Raw genomic sequence first — 15,237 nt, 5'->3', positions numbered from 1 at the left:
TCATTTGGGGTATTTTTAGAAAGCGTAAATAATGGCGGAGGCATGCTTTGAATTTTCCTCCTAGCAGCAGCAGAAGTGCCAGCAGTTCACATCACGTGGCTGCTTAAACAAGTATACATCTATTCTAGTAACATTTTCCCACCCAAACATAGCATCCAAGCGCCCTGCGGAGACCGTGTGCTTACTGGAGCCTGGCTCACCCTGAGGACTACGCATTGGAAACTTAACCATTCAAAGCCTCTGTCCTTACTTTAATTCTCGTGATGTTAGTCCTCAGTCACAAAATGATAGGACAGAAATTTAAGCCAGCTTAACTTCACAGGGAGACATCTGCGATGGCATGTCCGAGTTGTCCATCTGTAGAAGTAGTGGAGCATCAGACAGAAAACAGGAAAACCCCCACCCTTTACAACTGAAGCTACTGTAACATTGATGGGTTTCTCCACGTGTGTATTCCGTGGGTCTGAGGGTTTTTAAGAACAAAACCGCTGACTGCTGAGTCGGGGGTACCAGTGGGCTGTAGCACGTGGGGGGCTGCTTCTGCTCCCCGAGGCTCCAGGAGCGGGGTCTGCTGCCCCTGCCTGGCCCTGCCGCCGGCCCCCCGTGGGACAGCGCCCGGGCCCGGCCCCCTGGGCTCGGCAGCCGCGAGGCGGCTGGACAGCTCTCCCGCGCCCCGGCCTAGGCCGCCGTCTGAGGGGGACCGCCGCCTGAGGGGAGCCGGCAGCCGCCGGGGCCCTGGCAGCTGCCTGCTCCTCTCAGCCGGCGGCCCCTCGTCCCTCCGGCGGCCCCGCCTCGGGCGCAGCCGACGTCAGTGGGCGTCAGGGCCGAGCCCCCCCAACCTCCCTCCGCGCGGGATCCGCCGTCCCGCCCGCTCCCGCTCCCCTCGCCCGGCGTTGGACAGCAACAGCCGCCGCCTCGGCCCAGCCCGCCGCCCCTCCGCTCCCCTCCCCGAGAGTCGCGCAGCGCGAATATGGCGGCGTACAAATTCCTCCTGCCGCCGCTCAGCCGCCGCATCCTCCTTCCCGCCGCGCGGGCGCGGGGCGCCGGGGCTAAGGTAAGGCGAAGCGGCGGGGGCAGCCAGACCCCCGGACCGCCTCTCGGCCGCGGTCCCCCACAGCGGCCGGCCCCGCCGGCGGCCCGCGCCCCCTCCGCGTCCCCCTGCCCGCCGGGCCTTCGCCGCCGCCGCGCCCGCCCGGGCGGCGGTGACCTTGGCGGGGTACCCGCCCCGCGCTCGGGGCCGCCTGGGCCGGGGGTCGACGTCTCCCACCGGCGGGCGAGCCGGGCGGGGCCGGGCGGCCGGAGCCCCGGGGGTAGGCGGCCGCCCTGCTGCCCCGAGAGTGGCGTTGCCCGCGCCTGCGGGGAAGTGATGGGCTTTGTTTTGTTTTTTGTATTAACGTGACGGTTTTGGCCCGAAGGAGGCCCGCGGGCGCTGCGGAAGGCGGGCGGCAGGGAGGAGGGCAGAGCAGAGCGCGGCGCCGGGGCAGGCCTCGCCCCGGTGGTGGGTTGGGATGCGGTGACCTTGGGGGACCGGCCCAAAGGTTTGGCCTTGAGGTTTAATTTTTTTATTCCCCCTGCACTTGAAACCTAGCACAATTACGATACGTTACTGTATATTTCAATCTTGCTCTCACCACGTCGGTCTTTCCTAGAGGCAGGCTGCAGGTGTAGGCAGTGAGAGTGCAGGTCGGTGAGCACAGCTCCCTGGCAGTCCCGCCGCCTATTGCCATTCATAAACCTGTGGGGTTCAGCCATGCAGCTAGCTCGCTTGCTTGCTTTGCTCTTCCTGGGGGAAGCTTCTGCCAAACGTCACTGATCTAATGGTTTCCAGCCCACGTGTAACCATAGCCAAGTTAATTTTTTGTCTCTTCAGCCAAAATTGTTTCTGTGGCTTTTCTTATTTTAGTTGAAACAGCTCATCTACTCTCCTAATGCCCATGTTTACTCCTCCTGATGTCTTTATGGGCAAATAATCATAGCTCTTTCAGTCTTTGTTTTGCTAAGTTATATTTTGCCCTTCTATAAAATTTACTTCGATTTTGTTGATCTGTCCCCATGTTATTTCTCTCGTAAACCTCAGCTGCCAGAATTGCAGCCATCTCCTGAGGTCTTAGCTTGCTGCCCCGGTGTGCAGGGGTGGGTGGGTGATGCCTGGCACCTCAGCACCCTGAAAATCCCATTGCCCTCAAACGGCAGAGTGGGTGGGAAAGGGACTGAAAAGAACATCTTTAGTATAGAAGGGCAGATACCCTCATTGGAGACATCCAACCTGGGAATGCACGCGTGTAACACATGCTGCTCTGTTGTTCCCCACTGTTACAGGCAGTTGGGAAGATTAAAGAAAAGGTACCATGTGGTCTCTTTAAAATATTGTCCTATGTGTGGGTACAGTGACGTGGCAGTGGCCTGGCCTCCCTCCAGCCCTGGCCCTGATGCCTGCTTGCAGCCCTGTTGTACCGGGGCTTCCGAGGCTGCCAGCACTTAATACTCATTTTGTCACTTGCATACCGAACGTGACCAGAAGAGATGCTCTTTGCAGTCTTACTGTCTTTATGAAAAAACGTTTCTGAAAGAAATAGTCATGGTATAATTGAGCATGGGGAAGGGTCTTTTACTCTTTCTCAGCTGGCACTGTTCCTTATGACCCACGTACTGATTTTTTGAGCCTATCAAAGCAGAGGAACATCAGTGTTTCCACTGAGAAGGAGATAAGCCTCCATTCAGAAAGGTTTTCTTAATATTCAGTGTAAACTCTTGCAGCCTTAATTTTATAAAGAAGGCGGTTTGTGTAATCTTGAAACTGAGCCAAAAATTATTGCCCTGGTTGTAACTGGATCTTAAGGCAACTCTTTAGGGAAGAATTAGGCTATTGTCTTTAAAACGTGTGTAGATTAGCTTGTTTATTGTTTATTTACTCATCCTTCTCCTTCCTTCCCAGTTTAAAATTTTTCACTTCTACTATCAGATTAGAAGTGGAAACGCCAGTAGGTAGTATTTTAATTTCCAAATACTCTCAATTTATGGAGACCATGTCAATGTAGTGACTTAAATGTCAGTTGCTCCTAGTGCCTTGATAGTACTTGATTAATATTAATGCATGGTAGTATTAGTGGGAAGTACTTAGAGAAGAAAAAAAAAAAAGGTTAGGGTAACTGTGACCTAAGAATATAATAGATGAGTTATGATGGTTACTATGTAATGGCTTTGCACTGTGATGTCTAGTTTTGGGGGTGGGATTTGTATTGATCTCCCTCTTGCCCTCTCTATTTCATCAATTTGTTGGAGTCTCCCTGATTCTGGGCTGTTCTTCAGCAACACAAAGAGCTCTAAGACTGTGTTAGGAAGCTGGGGGAAGGTTCACTCCATTGAAGGGAGTCCCTGGTTACTATACTGCCAGCACAGCTCTGTACTTCATATTGTTCCTTGGCCTCCACTCAAATTTGGTGGTGGTGTTGGCTCTCTGCTTCAGCAATTTCTGGTTATGTTTAGTGTCTGGATATCTTTGAAGCTACAAGTAGCAATATATAGGTTAGAGCAGTCTTTGGGTTGCTCTAACTCGTGCTGAGGAATTGCATTTGTGACTGTTCACAATAAGTCACAATTTGTCAGCAGTTTAGGATGGAATTAAAAGATTTAAAATCTGTTTGGATATTGTCAAATTGATGCAGCTCATATGAAACCTAAAGCCTTCATAATACATAGGAATGTCATAAAATATGGGTGATGTGGGGGATAGAGAGACAATAGAGTCCTTGTTTTGGGGAGCTGAACCCTTCTTCCCTCCCCAATGTTTAGCGTTTACAGCAGCAATATCTTTTTTTGTATATTTCCGCCCTTATCTAGCCAGAGGGATGGTCATCATTATAAAGCTACTATGTAATGCTTTTTATTAATTCACTTGTTTCTTGTAATGTTGTTCCAGATTTGTGGATGCTATTTTTCTACCAGCTGTCACCGCAACACCAAATTTTACTCTGATCCTGTTGAAGCTGTAAAAGATATACCCAATGGGGCAACCGTACTTGTTGGTGGTAAATATTTAAATTCTTTATGGATGCAATCACATGTTTTATTAATGAGATACTTTTACCATTTTACCATGTTTCTTTTAATATTAACTAATTTGAGAATCCATATACTTGTATGGGTATTTTGAACAAGTGATTTCCAGCTCTGCTAATGAGGGGCGGACTCCTTCAGTGGGAAAATACCTGTTTGTTTCTTAGGGGAGGGAAAAAGCCTCAGAAAGATCATTAGTTTTTTTTCCCCATTAGTGAGGTGTTAGACTTGACTTGTGCCAGTTTGAATGCAGAAAATCAACTTGGGCTTTTTCAAGTTAACATTGTTATTTCGGATGGTGAAGAAATAAAATTTGGTTTGATTATTTTTATGGTAGCGTTCTCCATATTCTGTATCTGCCTAGTGACTGAGTCTCTGTGACCTTGAACAAATCACCTAATCTGTTTCTAGCTGTAGGAGGTGAAGATAATACTTATCTACGTTACACTAAATGGTTATGTGTAGCATTTCCAGAAGAATCAAGAAGTTGTGTCATACTGACTTTCACTGTGACTTGAGCTTTTGAACATTCTAGATGATTTCCACAATTTCATGCTGTTCAATCTACTGGAAGAAAAGCAATCTCTCTATTTAGTAGGTTATAAGTGATTTTTAGTATTGAAGAAGTAATGAATGTGATGTTGTAAAACATGGGAAACCTCGCTGGAGGTGTGTAAAGAGGCAAAATGCCTTCTAGGAAGAATTATTGTATTTTATTGTTTTTGTTAGAACAAAAGAAGATCTGAGGCTAAGTGGTTGGGAAGGAAATGGTGGTAGTTGTAGTGTTAGAGCCTGGCCTAAGACTTAGGCGCCTCAAATGTGGCATGGTCTTCCTTCTAGGCATATTGGGTTCTTGCATAATAGGTAGGAGTGTGAGGCACCTCAGCCTGGGTGGAGATCTGGGTTACTGTGCTTCCAGTTATACATCTTTCCAAGAGCATTAAGATTCCCAGATTTTTATCACCTACTTATAGGCTAAGCTGTATGGGAGAACTCCTCGCTCTTCCTGTTTGACATTATTATGTGCAGCAAAGAACTGAAGGTTAGTTGGGTAGAAAGAGAAGGAGGAATAATGAGTGCAGTGGTTAGGGCACACATCAGGAGAGCCAAGGTCCTGGAGCCCTTCTCCAGAGGCCATTTGTGTGTGAGCAGACCTTTGATGGTGAAATGGCTTTCATCCGAACTGGGAAGCATCTAGTCACTGGGAGATTCCAGTACTAGGCTACAACTCTTTCCAGAAGTGTTCGTTTATTTAGTCAATTAAGGAGCTTGTTCTACTCAGAAAAGATTTTTAATTAAACAGTGCACATTCTCAGACTTCTGATTAATCTGTGTTTTTCAAACACTTGTTACATATTCAGTTTTCTTTTATTTTACGTAGGTTTTGGATTGTGTGGGATTCCTGAAAACCTCATTGGTGGTTTACTGAAGACTGGAGTAAAGGAAATAACAGCAGTCAGTAATAATGCAGGGTAGGTATTCATATGTCTGTAGTCTAATAAGTACAGACTAAATATTCCATTCATGTGAAAAGGCTGATATTTATGAAAAAGTCTTACTTTTCATCATAAGACTTTTCATATTAACTGCATAGCTTTGTTTGAAAGTCTTATTTTTTGAATAAGCCCAGAAAGTACAGTACTGTATGTATACTCAGCTTTGTCAGGGAGCAATTGTCACTGTTGTAGACAGTTGCAATTATGTATATTTATATATATTTAACTGGTTGACTGTAGCTGAAAATTCTGACTTAGATGCTTTAAATGTAGTATCAGTGATTTTTTGTGTGTGTGTGTGAAGTTCTAAATAGGGATTTTTTTTTTAACTACAGTTTGGTGCTTTCTGACCTGCTTATTGTTCTTGTTATAATTCTGTTACTTTAAAAAAAAACCCAAACAAGATGACAACAGTGGAGAATATTTATGATGAAAGAATGGAGAGCCTCTTTAATGGGTCTTGGAATTTTTTGTTTATTTTTTTAAATGTTTGCCTGTTAAGAAATTCATGTGGGGTTGACAGTGAGAATAATTCTTTTACATATAATTTCTCAGCTTATCATTAGGGCTAATTTTTACACAAGCTGTTCATTGTAGTAGACTCCACAATACCTAACAATCTTCATATAGAGAAATAACTACAGCCACTTCTGTTGAAATGCATTGATAAAATAGAAATGAAATTAAATAGAAATATTGATATGCAGAATGTAATGACTTGTATTTGAAATCAGCCTGGTCAATAAGATTGATATTCTGTTCCTTGCAGTGTCGTTGGATGACTAGCATCTGCAGGTGGCCCTAACCTTGGTTCAGTGACTTATCCTATTAAACATGACCTTCAGCAACATAATAAGTCCAGTGTAATTTGTGTAGTTTGTGTAATTCCAGTTCATTGTGGATTTAAAGAATATTGGAAGACTGATGTCTCCTAGTGGCGTTTTACTTTCTTTAGCAAATTTTCTTTGATTAGGGAGCTCATCCTAAACTCTATTGTCTTGTGAAATAGGAGTCTTCTCACAGCTAGATGTACTGGGGTTACACACCCCAGTTGGTAAGGAAGATAGTTTGTGAGCATTCTTTCTGTTTGTTTTTGGGTTTTTTAAAAATTTTTTATAATGTTGCTTACTTTCAGCAAATGGTAATATCTGTGTTTTTACATTTTCTGTGAACTTTTTACTTTTGAATGCTGTATTTGTGGTGAAATAATAATGAGAATTTTGTATTGTTTTCACGGAACTTCCTTAATGCTTGCAATTATAAGCCCTTTCCTTGGGTTGGAAGTCTCCCATCTGTTCTGTAGAAGTTCAGCCATTATCCGATTGCAGAACAAGAGCTGGGGGGGGGGGACAGGAAATCACTGGGAAACTGTTTCCTTCTGTACCTACGTTAGAATAAAAGAGAGACAAGTTTATGTGGGCCAGAAAGGTTGTTTGGGTATAAAGAACTTTGTTATTCATGCAAAATGAAAATAGATGTCAAACCTTGCTCCTTCAATTCCTCCAGCCTTGCCAAAGAAGTGAATTAGGTGGGATTTATCTAATAATGCTTTGTGCTATTTTCAGCTGCATCATTACATCTCCCATATACTTTGTCCATAGATTTGTATCCCACTCTGTTTTGTTTTTAACCTGACTGCATTTAACATAAGTTAAAACCAGAATACCATTCAAAACCCACAGATTTAGTTTCTGTGTATATATATATGCAGTCCAGGCTTCTGAGGCTGAAGTTCACAATATGTTGATCTTCATTTTTTTTCAGTGCTTCATGCTTGCCATTGCACATTCATTGGATAACAGATATGAGTATTGGTATTTGGCACATAGACAGTCAAACTCGAGCTCCTTAGACTCTTGTGGGAAACAATTTCTGCTGGATGATAAAAAGGAGAGAGAAGGAGACAGAAATCATTTTGAGTGGAAAGATCAATCACTTAGAGTAGAGATCATTCAGTTTCCTCATACTCTTATTTCTGAATGACACACAGATATGTAGATAGAGAGATTGCACAGATGCTCCTGGGAGGGAGGTGAGGGTTTGAATGTGAGGAAAAGTGAAAAGAGAAGCGTTGTGGAATAGAATGGAGAAGACGACGTTTTCTATTGTATTCTGCATATAGTTGGTGGTGTTATAGGTTAGAATTAATTTTGCTTGAAATAATGCTAACTTTCCTGAAATTTCTTTGGACTTTGAGGCTGGAGTGATTACTGTGACACATTTGGTTGCTGGCGGGAAGAAAAATTGAATTCCTTTTTTCTTGAAACTTGTTTTCCATGAACGTTCATGGAAGTCTGGTAAGCTCCTCACAGAAGTGTAATGATTTGAAAATGCCTGAGGGCATCTAGGCTTTTCATAAAGTCTAGTTTGTAAAAATCCTGGTTTTGCTCTCATGTTGAACTTTATCATTATCAGCGGCTGGCAGAAGTTTCACAATCGCTAGCCCGTGTTCTCGTGGGGGACTTCAACTTCCTGGACATCTGCTGGAAATACAACATGGCAGAGAGGAAGCAGTCTAGGAGGTTCCTGGAGTGTGTGGAAGACACTTCCTGACACACACAACTTCCCTACCAGGGGAGGTGCCTCGCTCGACCTGCTGTTTACAAAGAGAGAAGGACTGGTGGGAGATGTGGTGGTCGGAGGCCGTCTTGGGCTTAGCGACCATGAAATGGTAGAATTCTCCATTCTTGGTGAAGTAAGGAGGGGGGGCAGCAAAACCGCAACCATGGACTTCCAGAGGGCGGACTTTGGCCTGTTCAGGACGCTGGTTGAGCGAGTCCCTTGGGAGACAGTCCTGAAGGGCAAAGGCGTCCAGGAAGGCTGGACGATCTTCAAGAAGGAAGTCTTAAAGGCGCAGGAGCAGGCTGTCCCCATGTGCCGTAAGAAGAACAGGCAGGGAAGATGACCGGCCTGGCTGAACGGGGAGCTCTTGCTGGGATTCAGGAAAAAAAGGAGAGTTCACCACTTGTGGAAGAAGGGGCAGGCGACTCAAGAAGAGTACAAGGATCTCGTTAGGTCGTGCAGAGAGGAAATGAGAAAGGCAAAAGCCCAGCTAGAACGCAATCTGGCCGCTGTCGTTAAAGACAACAAAAAAAGTTTTTACAAATATATTAATGACAAGAAGAGAGCCAAGGAGAATCTCCATCCTTTATTGGATGCGGGGGGGAACATTGTCACCGAGGATGAGGAAAAGGCTGAGGTACTTAATGCCTTCTTACATGATTTAGTGGGCATGGTGGTGTTGGGTTGACGGTTGGACTCGATGATCTTAGAGGTCTTTTCCAACCTCAATGATTCTATGATTCTATGATTCTTTGCCTCAGTTTTTAACAGTCAGACCAGTTATCCTCAGGGTACTCGGCCCCCTGAGCTGGAAGACAGGGACGGTGAGCAGGATGAACCCCCCATAATCCAAGAGGAAGCAGTCAATGACCTGCTACGCCACCTGGATGCTCACAAGTCTATGGGGCCGGATGGGATCCACCCGAGAGTGCTGAGGGAGCTGGTGGAGGAGCTCGCCAAGCCACTCTCCATCATTTATCAGCAGTCCTGGTTAACGGGGGAGGTCCCAGACGACTGGAGGCTTGCCAATGTGATGCCCATCTACAAGAAGGGCCAGAAGGAGGATCCGGGGAACTACAGGCCTGTCAGCCTGACCTCAGTGCCGGGGAAGATTATGGAGCGGTTCATCTTGAGGGCGCTCACAAGGCATGAGCGGGACAACCAGGGGATCAGGCCCAGCCAGCACGGGTTCATGAGAGGCAGGTCCTGCTTGACCAACCTGATCTCCTTCTGTGACCAGGTGACCCGCCTAGTGGATGAGGGGAAAGGCTGTGGATGTGGTCTACCTGGACTTCAGCAAGGCCTTTGACACTGTCTCCCACAGCATTCTCCTAGAGAAGCTGGCGGCTCACGGCTTAGACAGGTGGACTCTGCGCTGGGTAAAAAACTGGCTGGACGGCCGGGCCCAGAGAGTTGTGGTGAATGGAGTTCAATCCAGTTGGCGGCCGGTCACGAGCGGTGTTCCCCAGGGCTCAGTACTGGGGCCGGTCTTGATCAATATCTTTATCAATGGTCTGGATGAGGGGATCGAGTGCTCCCTCAGTAAGTTTGCAGACGACACCAAGTTGGGCGGGAGTGTTGATCTGCTCGAGGGTAGGAAGGCTCTGCAGAGGGACCTGGACAGGCTGGATCGATGGGCCCAGGCCAACTGTATGAGATTCAACAAGGCCAAGTGCCGGGTCCTGCACTTCAGCCACAACAACCCCATGCAGCGCTACAGGCTTGGGGAAGAGTGGCTGGAAAGCTGCCTGTCGGAAAAGGACCTGGGGGTGCTGGTTGACAGCCAGCTGAACATGAGCCAGCAGTGTGCCCAGGTGGCCAAGAAGGCCAATGGCATCCTGGCCTGTATCAGAACTAGTGTGGCCAGCAGGAGTAGGGAAGTGATCGTGCCCCTGTACTCAGCACTGGTGAGGCCGCACCTCGACTACTGTGTTCAGTTTTGGGCCCCTCACTACAAGAACGATGTTGAGGTGCTGGAGTGTGTCCAGAGAAGGGCAATGAGGCTGGTGAGGGGTCTGGAGCACAAGTCTTATGAGGAGCGGCTGAGGGAACTGGGGTTGTTTAGCCTGGAGAAAAGGAGGCTGAGGGGAGACCTCATCGCTCTCTACAATTCCCTGAAAGGAGGTTGTAGCGAGGTGGGTGTTGGTCTCTTCTCCCAAGTAACTAGCGATAGGACGAGAGGAAATGGCCTCAAGTTGCGCCAGGGGAGGTTTAGATTGGACGTGAGGAAAAATTTCTTTACTGAAAGAGTGGTGAAACATTGGCACAGGCTGCCCAGGGAAGTGGTTGAGTCCCCATCCCTGGCAGTATTTAAAAGACATGTAGATGAGGTGCTTAGGGACATGGTTTAGTGGACATGGTGGTGTTGGGTCGACGGTTGGACTCGATGATCTTAGAGGTCTTTTCCATCCTTAATAGTAATGATTCTATGATTTATTTTGAAATTAAATTCATAATAAAATATAGTCTCATCTATTGTTTTTATTTATTGTATTACTCTTATATGGAACTTAGCCTGCTATAGTTCAGTGGGGTTTGGGAACGAAGTTAAAGCACAAATGTTGTCATCAATAAAGTCAGAATCCTCATTGCAGCGATTAATACCATTTAAGCACCTTCTAATACCATGTCAAAAAGTATAGTGATACTATCATGTATTGCAATACTAATAAATAGATTTGAAAACTGAAGTAGCACAGCAATCATATACCCTGCAGTAATAGTATTGAAAGGGTGAATCGTTCCTGTAATCTCGGGATGTCGAGTACTTTGTGGGATGAGTAATTTGCCACTTTCCAAGATGCCTCAGGATTCATTGTGTTTTGCTTTGGCGCTGTTGTGCTGCAGTTGATGCCCTGCTGTGTTTCATCTTCCTGACTGCAGCTGCTTTCTCTTCACCAGCTCTTCCAGCAAACAGGAGGTAATTGGTTGTGGTTAGGTTTTCTCATCCTGCAGTGGGGTTAGCAGGCAACTTGTAATTGGAGCAGGGAAGGAGCCAAGTACATAGACAACGTATTCTGGAGAACAGTGCAGCTGCATGGACGAAGTCACATGTCTTTCAATATGTGTGAACCACAAAATGTGTTACAGAGCTATCTGTTTATAACCAAAATAGCAGCAATGGAGGCAGCGCTTCACTTGCATCTAGGGGAAAGCAGTGATTAGGGAGTCCTGAAGTGCTCTTACCAACTCTCTTTTAGCTGGAAAGAAGGTTCAGCGAAGTCCAGAAATGCTTGGTAGTGTCTGGAAACAACTTTAAAGGAGTAGGATGTTCACAAGTTCACACCCTACTGTTCTGTGCTGCAGTGTAATAGGGAGGAGGTTGCTCCTGCAAATTCTTGTTCAAATCCTGTAGTTGCTGGCAGGTAAAGTCCTTATTTTGGCCTTTGAAAGGCTTGCCAAGGACAGGCTGTGCAGTAGTGTATGGGCTGTTCTTAGGCACCCTAGTTAGAAACAGCATACTGCTAAACTTATTGTCTGTTGCTCTGCATTATGCTAGTGCGTACGCTGTGTGCTAGCTGGTGAAACGGCACCTTTAAGAGTAGTTACTCTTTTGCCAGGCCAAACAAGGCAAAGTGTTTGAAAGGGAAGCCGTACAAATATCCGGTATCTCTGATATTTACACAACTTGCTGCTGTGGAAACTGGAGCTTGTGAACCAGGGAGATAGTGAAAGATACCATGGTGGGTGGGTGTGCTTCTAAAATACAACCTCTCACACCTTCCCTTACAACTTGTCTTGCCTACGTTGTTCGTATTTTAAGTATTTCTTTACACTATGTTATTATAAGCCCTTTAAATTTAGAGGATTCTGTCTCAGTAAGCTACTAAAATCCATTTTATTAAATTTTTGCTGCATTATTGTTTAAATTTGGTTCGCTCCACATACGTCAGTAGGCCCTTATTTTAAACCTTGTCTCAGTAAATTCCCGACATAGTTGTGATTAGTATACAGTACCTTCTTGCACATGGCTGTTTTTTCATCTGCTGGTGACTTCGTTGTATGTTGTTGCACACTGATTTCAAGTTACAGTGGACTTGGATGTTTCAGGTCAGCTTATGCTAAGACTTCCCTGATGCAGGTTATCAGACCTATTGTTTCAGGATCTGTGTTGCAACAAAAACTATGTTCTTGTCAACACAGCCAAACATTTAAAATGAAAATTTAAGAAATTGGCACCAAAGTATTATTTTTAATTAATTTTGCTTAATGAAATGGATAACTAATTTTGGGTATAATCACATTCTGAGATCAACACTTTTGTTCTGTCCCTACCACCTCAATAGGCTGAATTTGTACTTGGTAAAAAAGAAGTCCATTACTTGTAGTAGCTGCATATGTGGTCTGACTGTTGTATCAAATGAGTACTTACTTCCCTCTGGGCTTTGTCTGCTTTTGAGGCTTAAATATGTGTTCTTTTTGAATGCAATAGTGTTGAACAGTAGGGTCTCACTTAGAGTAAAAATAGAGAAGTCACAGCTAATACCTTAATTACTAATCACCTGGGTGGTCACCTAAAAAGAGATTGACAGCATGCTGTCAGATTATCATGATTCAGACTGTCTGCTTGAAAGGCATTACCAGCTTTTTGAACCTTCAGTCTCTCTGCTTTTTTTGAAGAAGTTCTTTTTATGTTACAATGTTATGCATTAGTAAGGAGAAAATAGCTTTGAGATAAACATTTGAACTGTTGATCTTGATGCCTGAGTGCACTCTTATTTAGTTCTGTTGAACATAATACCCTTGTTTTCCTAATGGACTATTTACAGTTGCCAAATCTCCAGATAAGGCACTACTCTATGGCATCAGATGCAGTGGTAAACTTACTGCACCCCATATTCTAAAGCACAAAAGGTATTTTTATGTTCTTAGCAATTAAATATTTTGAATTTAAGGCAGGATTGATAAATGTTATGTATGTCAGAGTTTAAGGTTATATAATTTTTCAGTTATTGCTTTGAATTGCATGTTTCTGTTAAAAACCAAATGTGTCTGCCATCTTTGCCACAGACTCCCTGTTTGTTCTTGCATATGTAACTCCTATGGCTTAATTCCATCCATATTATTACTTTTTTTATATATATGTTATATATACTTTTTATATATATATTACTTATATATATTAAAATATATTAAAAATATATATAAAAAAATACCATCAAGTGGAAGTTGCATTCCAAATTCACAGAAAATGGAGAAGTTTTTTCATATAGTATAAGGTGTCGAGTGGTTTTAATGGCATGAATTTGACAATCCCTTGATTCACAGAGCTAAAATGTAACTGAAAAAGTCTATGAGGGACTGGGAAGAAAGCTTGTATGTACACAAAGATACGATCAAGGTGATGCTCAGAGTATCTTACACTGTGTATATTTTTATATATGCATAAGAAATCATTTAAACATCCCAAATTAAATATACTTTCAGAAGTGAAATAACAAGGTCACCAATGACTCTTATCTCTCTTGGTGGAGAGGTAAGAGTGGAGTTAGGTAAAATCCTACACATGGCAAGTTGCCAAAATAATGAGGCAAGGTATATAAGATATTTTCAGTGTTAAGTTGATTATTTGAAGCAGTTTACTTTTTTTTATCATCTCCATTCTTTGTAAAGAACCTAATTGAATGCTTTATTACAGCTGTTAAATTGGTGACACTTTGTGAACTGCAAATCCCTGAAAATCTGACCAGGTCATCTTGCTAATTTTAGTGTGGAGGTTATTTGGGATTTTGGCAGGGCGAATTGTACTAAACTTTGCACTACATGGAACTATTGAGAAATCAGCTGTGCAGATGACTTTCTGGTTGTGATTACGAATGAGGAAGACATATGTGTAGAACTCAGTGTGGTCAAGGAACTGTGTCAACTTGGTTTTAGAAAAGCAACAAAAGTTAAATCTAGCTTTTCACGAGGAGACTTTTGAAGTATGATGCATTCATGATGAAATTCAAATATTTATCGGATTAAGCCTATACCATATAACTTCACTGTGAAGGAAAAATATGGTAAATTTCAAAAGATCTGAATAGAGTTGTTTTATTTGTTGTAATAAAAACACAATATGGCAATTCATAGCAGAAGGGAATGTGGAAAGAGGAGACCTTGCTGCTGGCGTAACTGTGCAATGTACAGTACTTGTCCTCTTCAGAAATTACCTGCCTTCACAACCTTTCGATGGGCTTGGCCTATATGCCTGCACCCATCATTCTTACAGGAGTGGAGCATCGTTTTTGGAGGAGGAGGAATACTGCCATTTTGCTGTGATGCTGCAGCTGAGATGAAGTTATCGGAGCAGAGAGGACAGAGTTCCCCTAAGAAGGCTTTAGTGGTGGAGGGAGAAGAGTGCGGTGCAAACACTGCAGAGACAGAGCAGAGGGAGTTTAAGGCTCAGTCATGCCACCTTGCACGCAGGGCTTCATGATTCCCGGCAACCGTGGGCTGCCTTATCTTCTTTCTTCTTTCTCCCCTCAAAGTGGAAGAAGTCCCAGGCTGTGGAGCTAAGAGAGATTCAGTGCACTGTTTCTTTTGTCCTTTGCCATGGGCTGAAAAGGTGGTGAGACAGTTTCTCTGGTTTCTGGGAGCTGTCACTCACTGCCTTGTTTTCTGTCCTACCTCTTCCTTCTCCTGACCAGGACTGCCTTAGCACATGGTAGCACCCATATTTCTCTCTTCGTCTTTTCTCAGTCACCTTTCCTCAGAAAGCTTCTACCTCTCTTTCCTGCTTTCCATTAAGCAGTTCCCATTAGGACAGATGGGAAAATGTCCTAGGAAAAAGGAAAGAAAAAAGGTGGCTGAAGACAGTGTCTCAAGAATCAATAGGGCAAATAAACATTATGCCTCTGTCTAATTTACCTTCCTATGAGCTGAATCTGTTTTCCTCTCCCTGTTAGTTGACTCCCATTCCTCATCTTGCCCTTATTCTATGTACCCTGCTGGAAATGGCGGACAGAAAAGGAGGAAAACCAGAATATCATCTGAGCTGGCTCCTTAGTAATCTTCCAGTGTAATGCATGGGGGATTATTATGTGGCATAGTTTCACTGTTAAGAGCCAGCTAGGTGACCGGGAAGACGAGTCACCAAGAACTGTTATGTGAGCGATTGTCCGCGTTTATTTTACCCTTG

At 44.3% G+C, this 15,237-nt stretch overlaps 1 protein-coding gene across 2 annotated transcripts in view; it reads left to right on the top strand.

The window, feature by feature from the left end:
• The first annotated feature begins 848 nt into the window (after positions 1-848).
• The window catches only part of OXCT1 (3-oxoacid CoA-transferase 1), a 92,762-nt gene continuing 78,373 nt past the window's right edge, over positions 849-15,237 (top strand). For both annotated transcript variants that reach the window (XM_076363206.1, XM_076363205.1), the window contains exons 1-3: positions 849-1,054; positions 3,920-4,028; positions 5,438-5,528. In XM_076363206.1, the coding sequence (XP_076219321.1) occupies positions 971-1,054; positions 3,920-4,028; positions 5,438-5,528 (284 nt within the window). In that variant the 5' untranslated portion in view covers positions 849-970. The remainder of the gene's footprint in view (positions 1,055-3,919; positions 4,029-5,437; positions 5,529-15,237) is intronic.

The sequence above is a fragment of the Aptenodytes patagonicus genome, chromosome Z (genome assembly GCF_965638725.1).
Source record: "Aptenodytes patagonicus chromosome Z, bAptPat1.pri.cur, whole genome shotgun sequence".
NCBI lineage: Eukaryota > Metazoa > Chordata > Aves > Sphenisciformes > Spheniscidae > Aptenodytes > Aptenodytes patagonicus.
The sequence above is the reverse complement of the archived record's forward strand: the minus strand, read 5'-3'. Positions and strand labels throughout refer to the sequence as shown.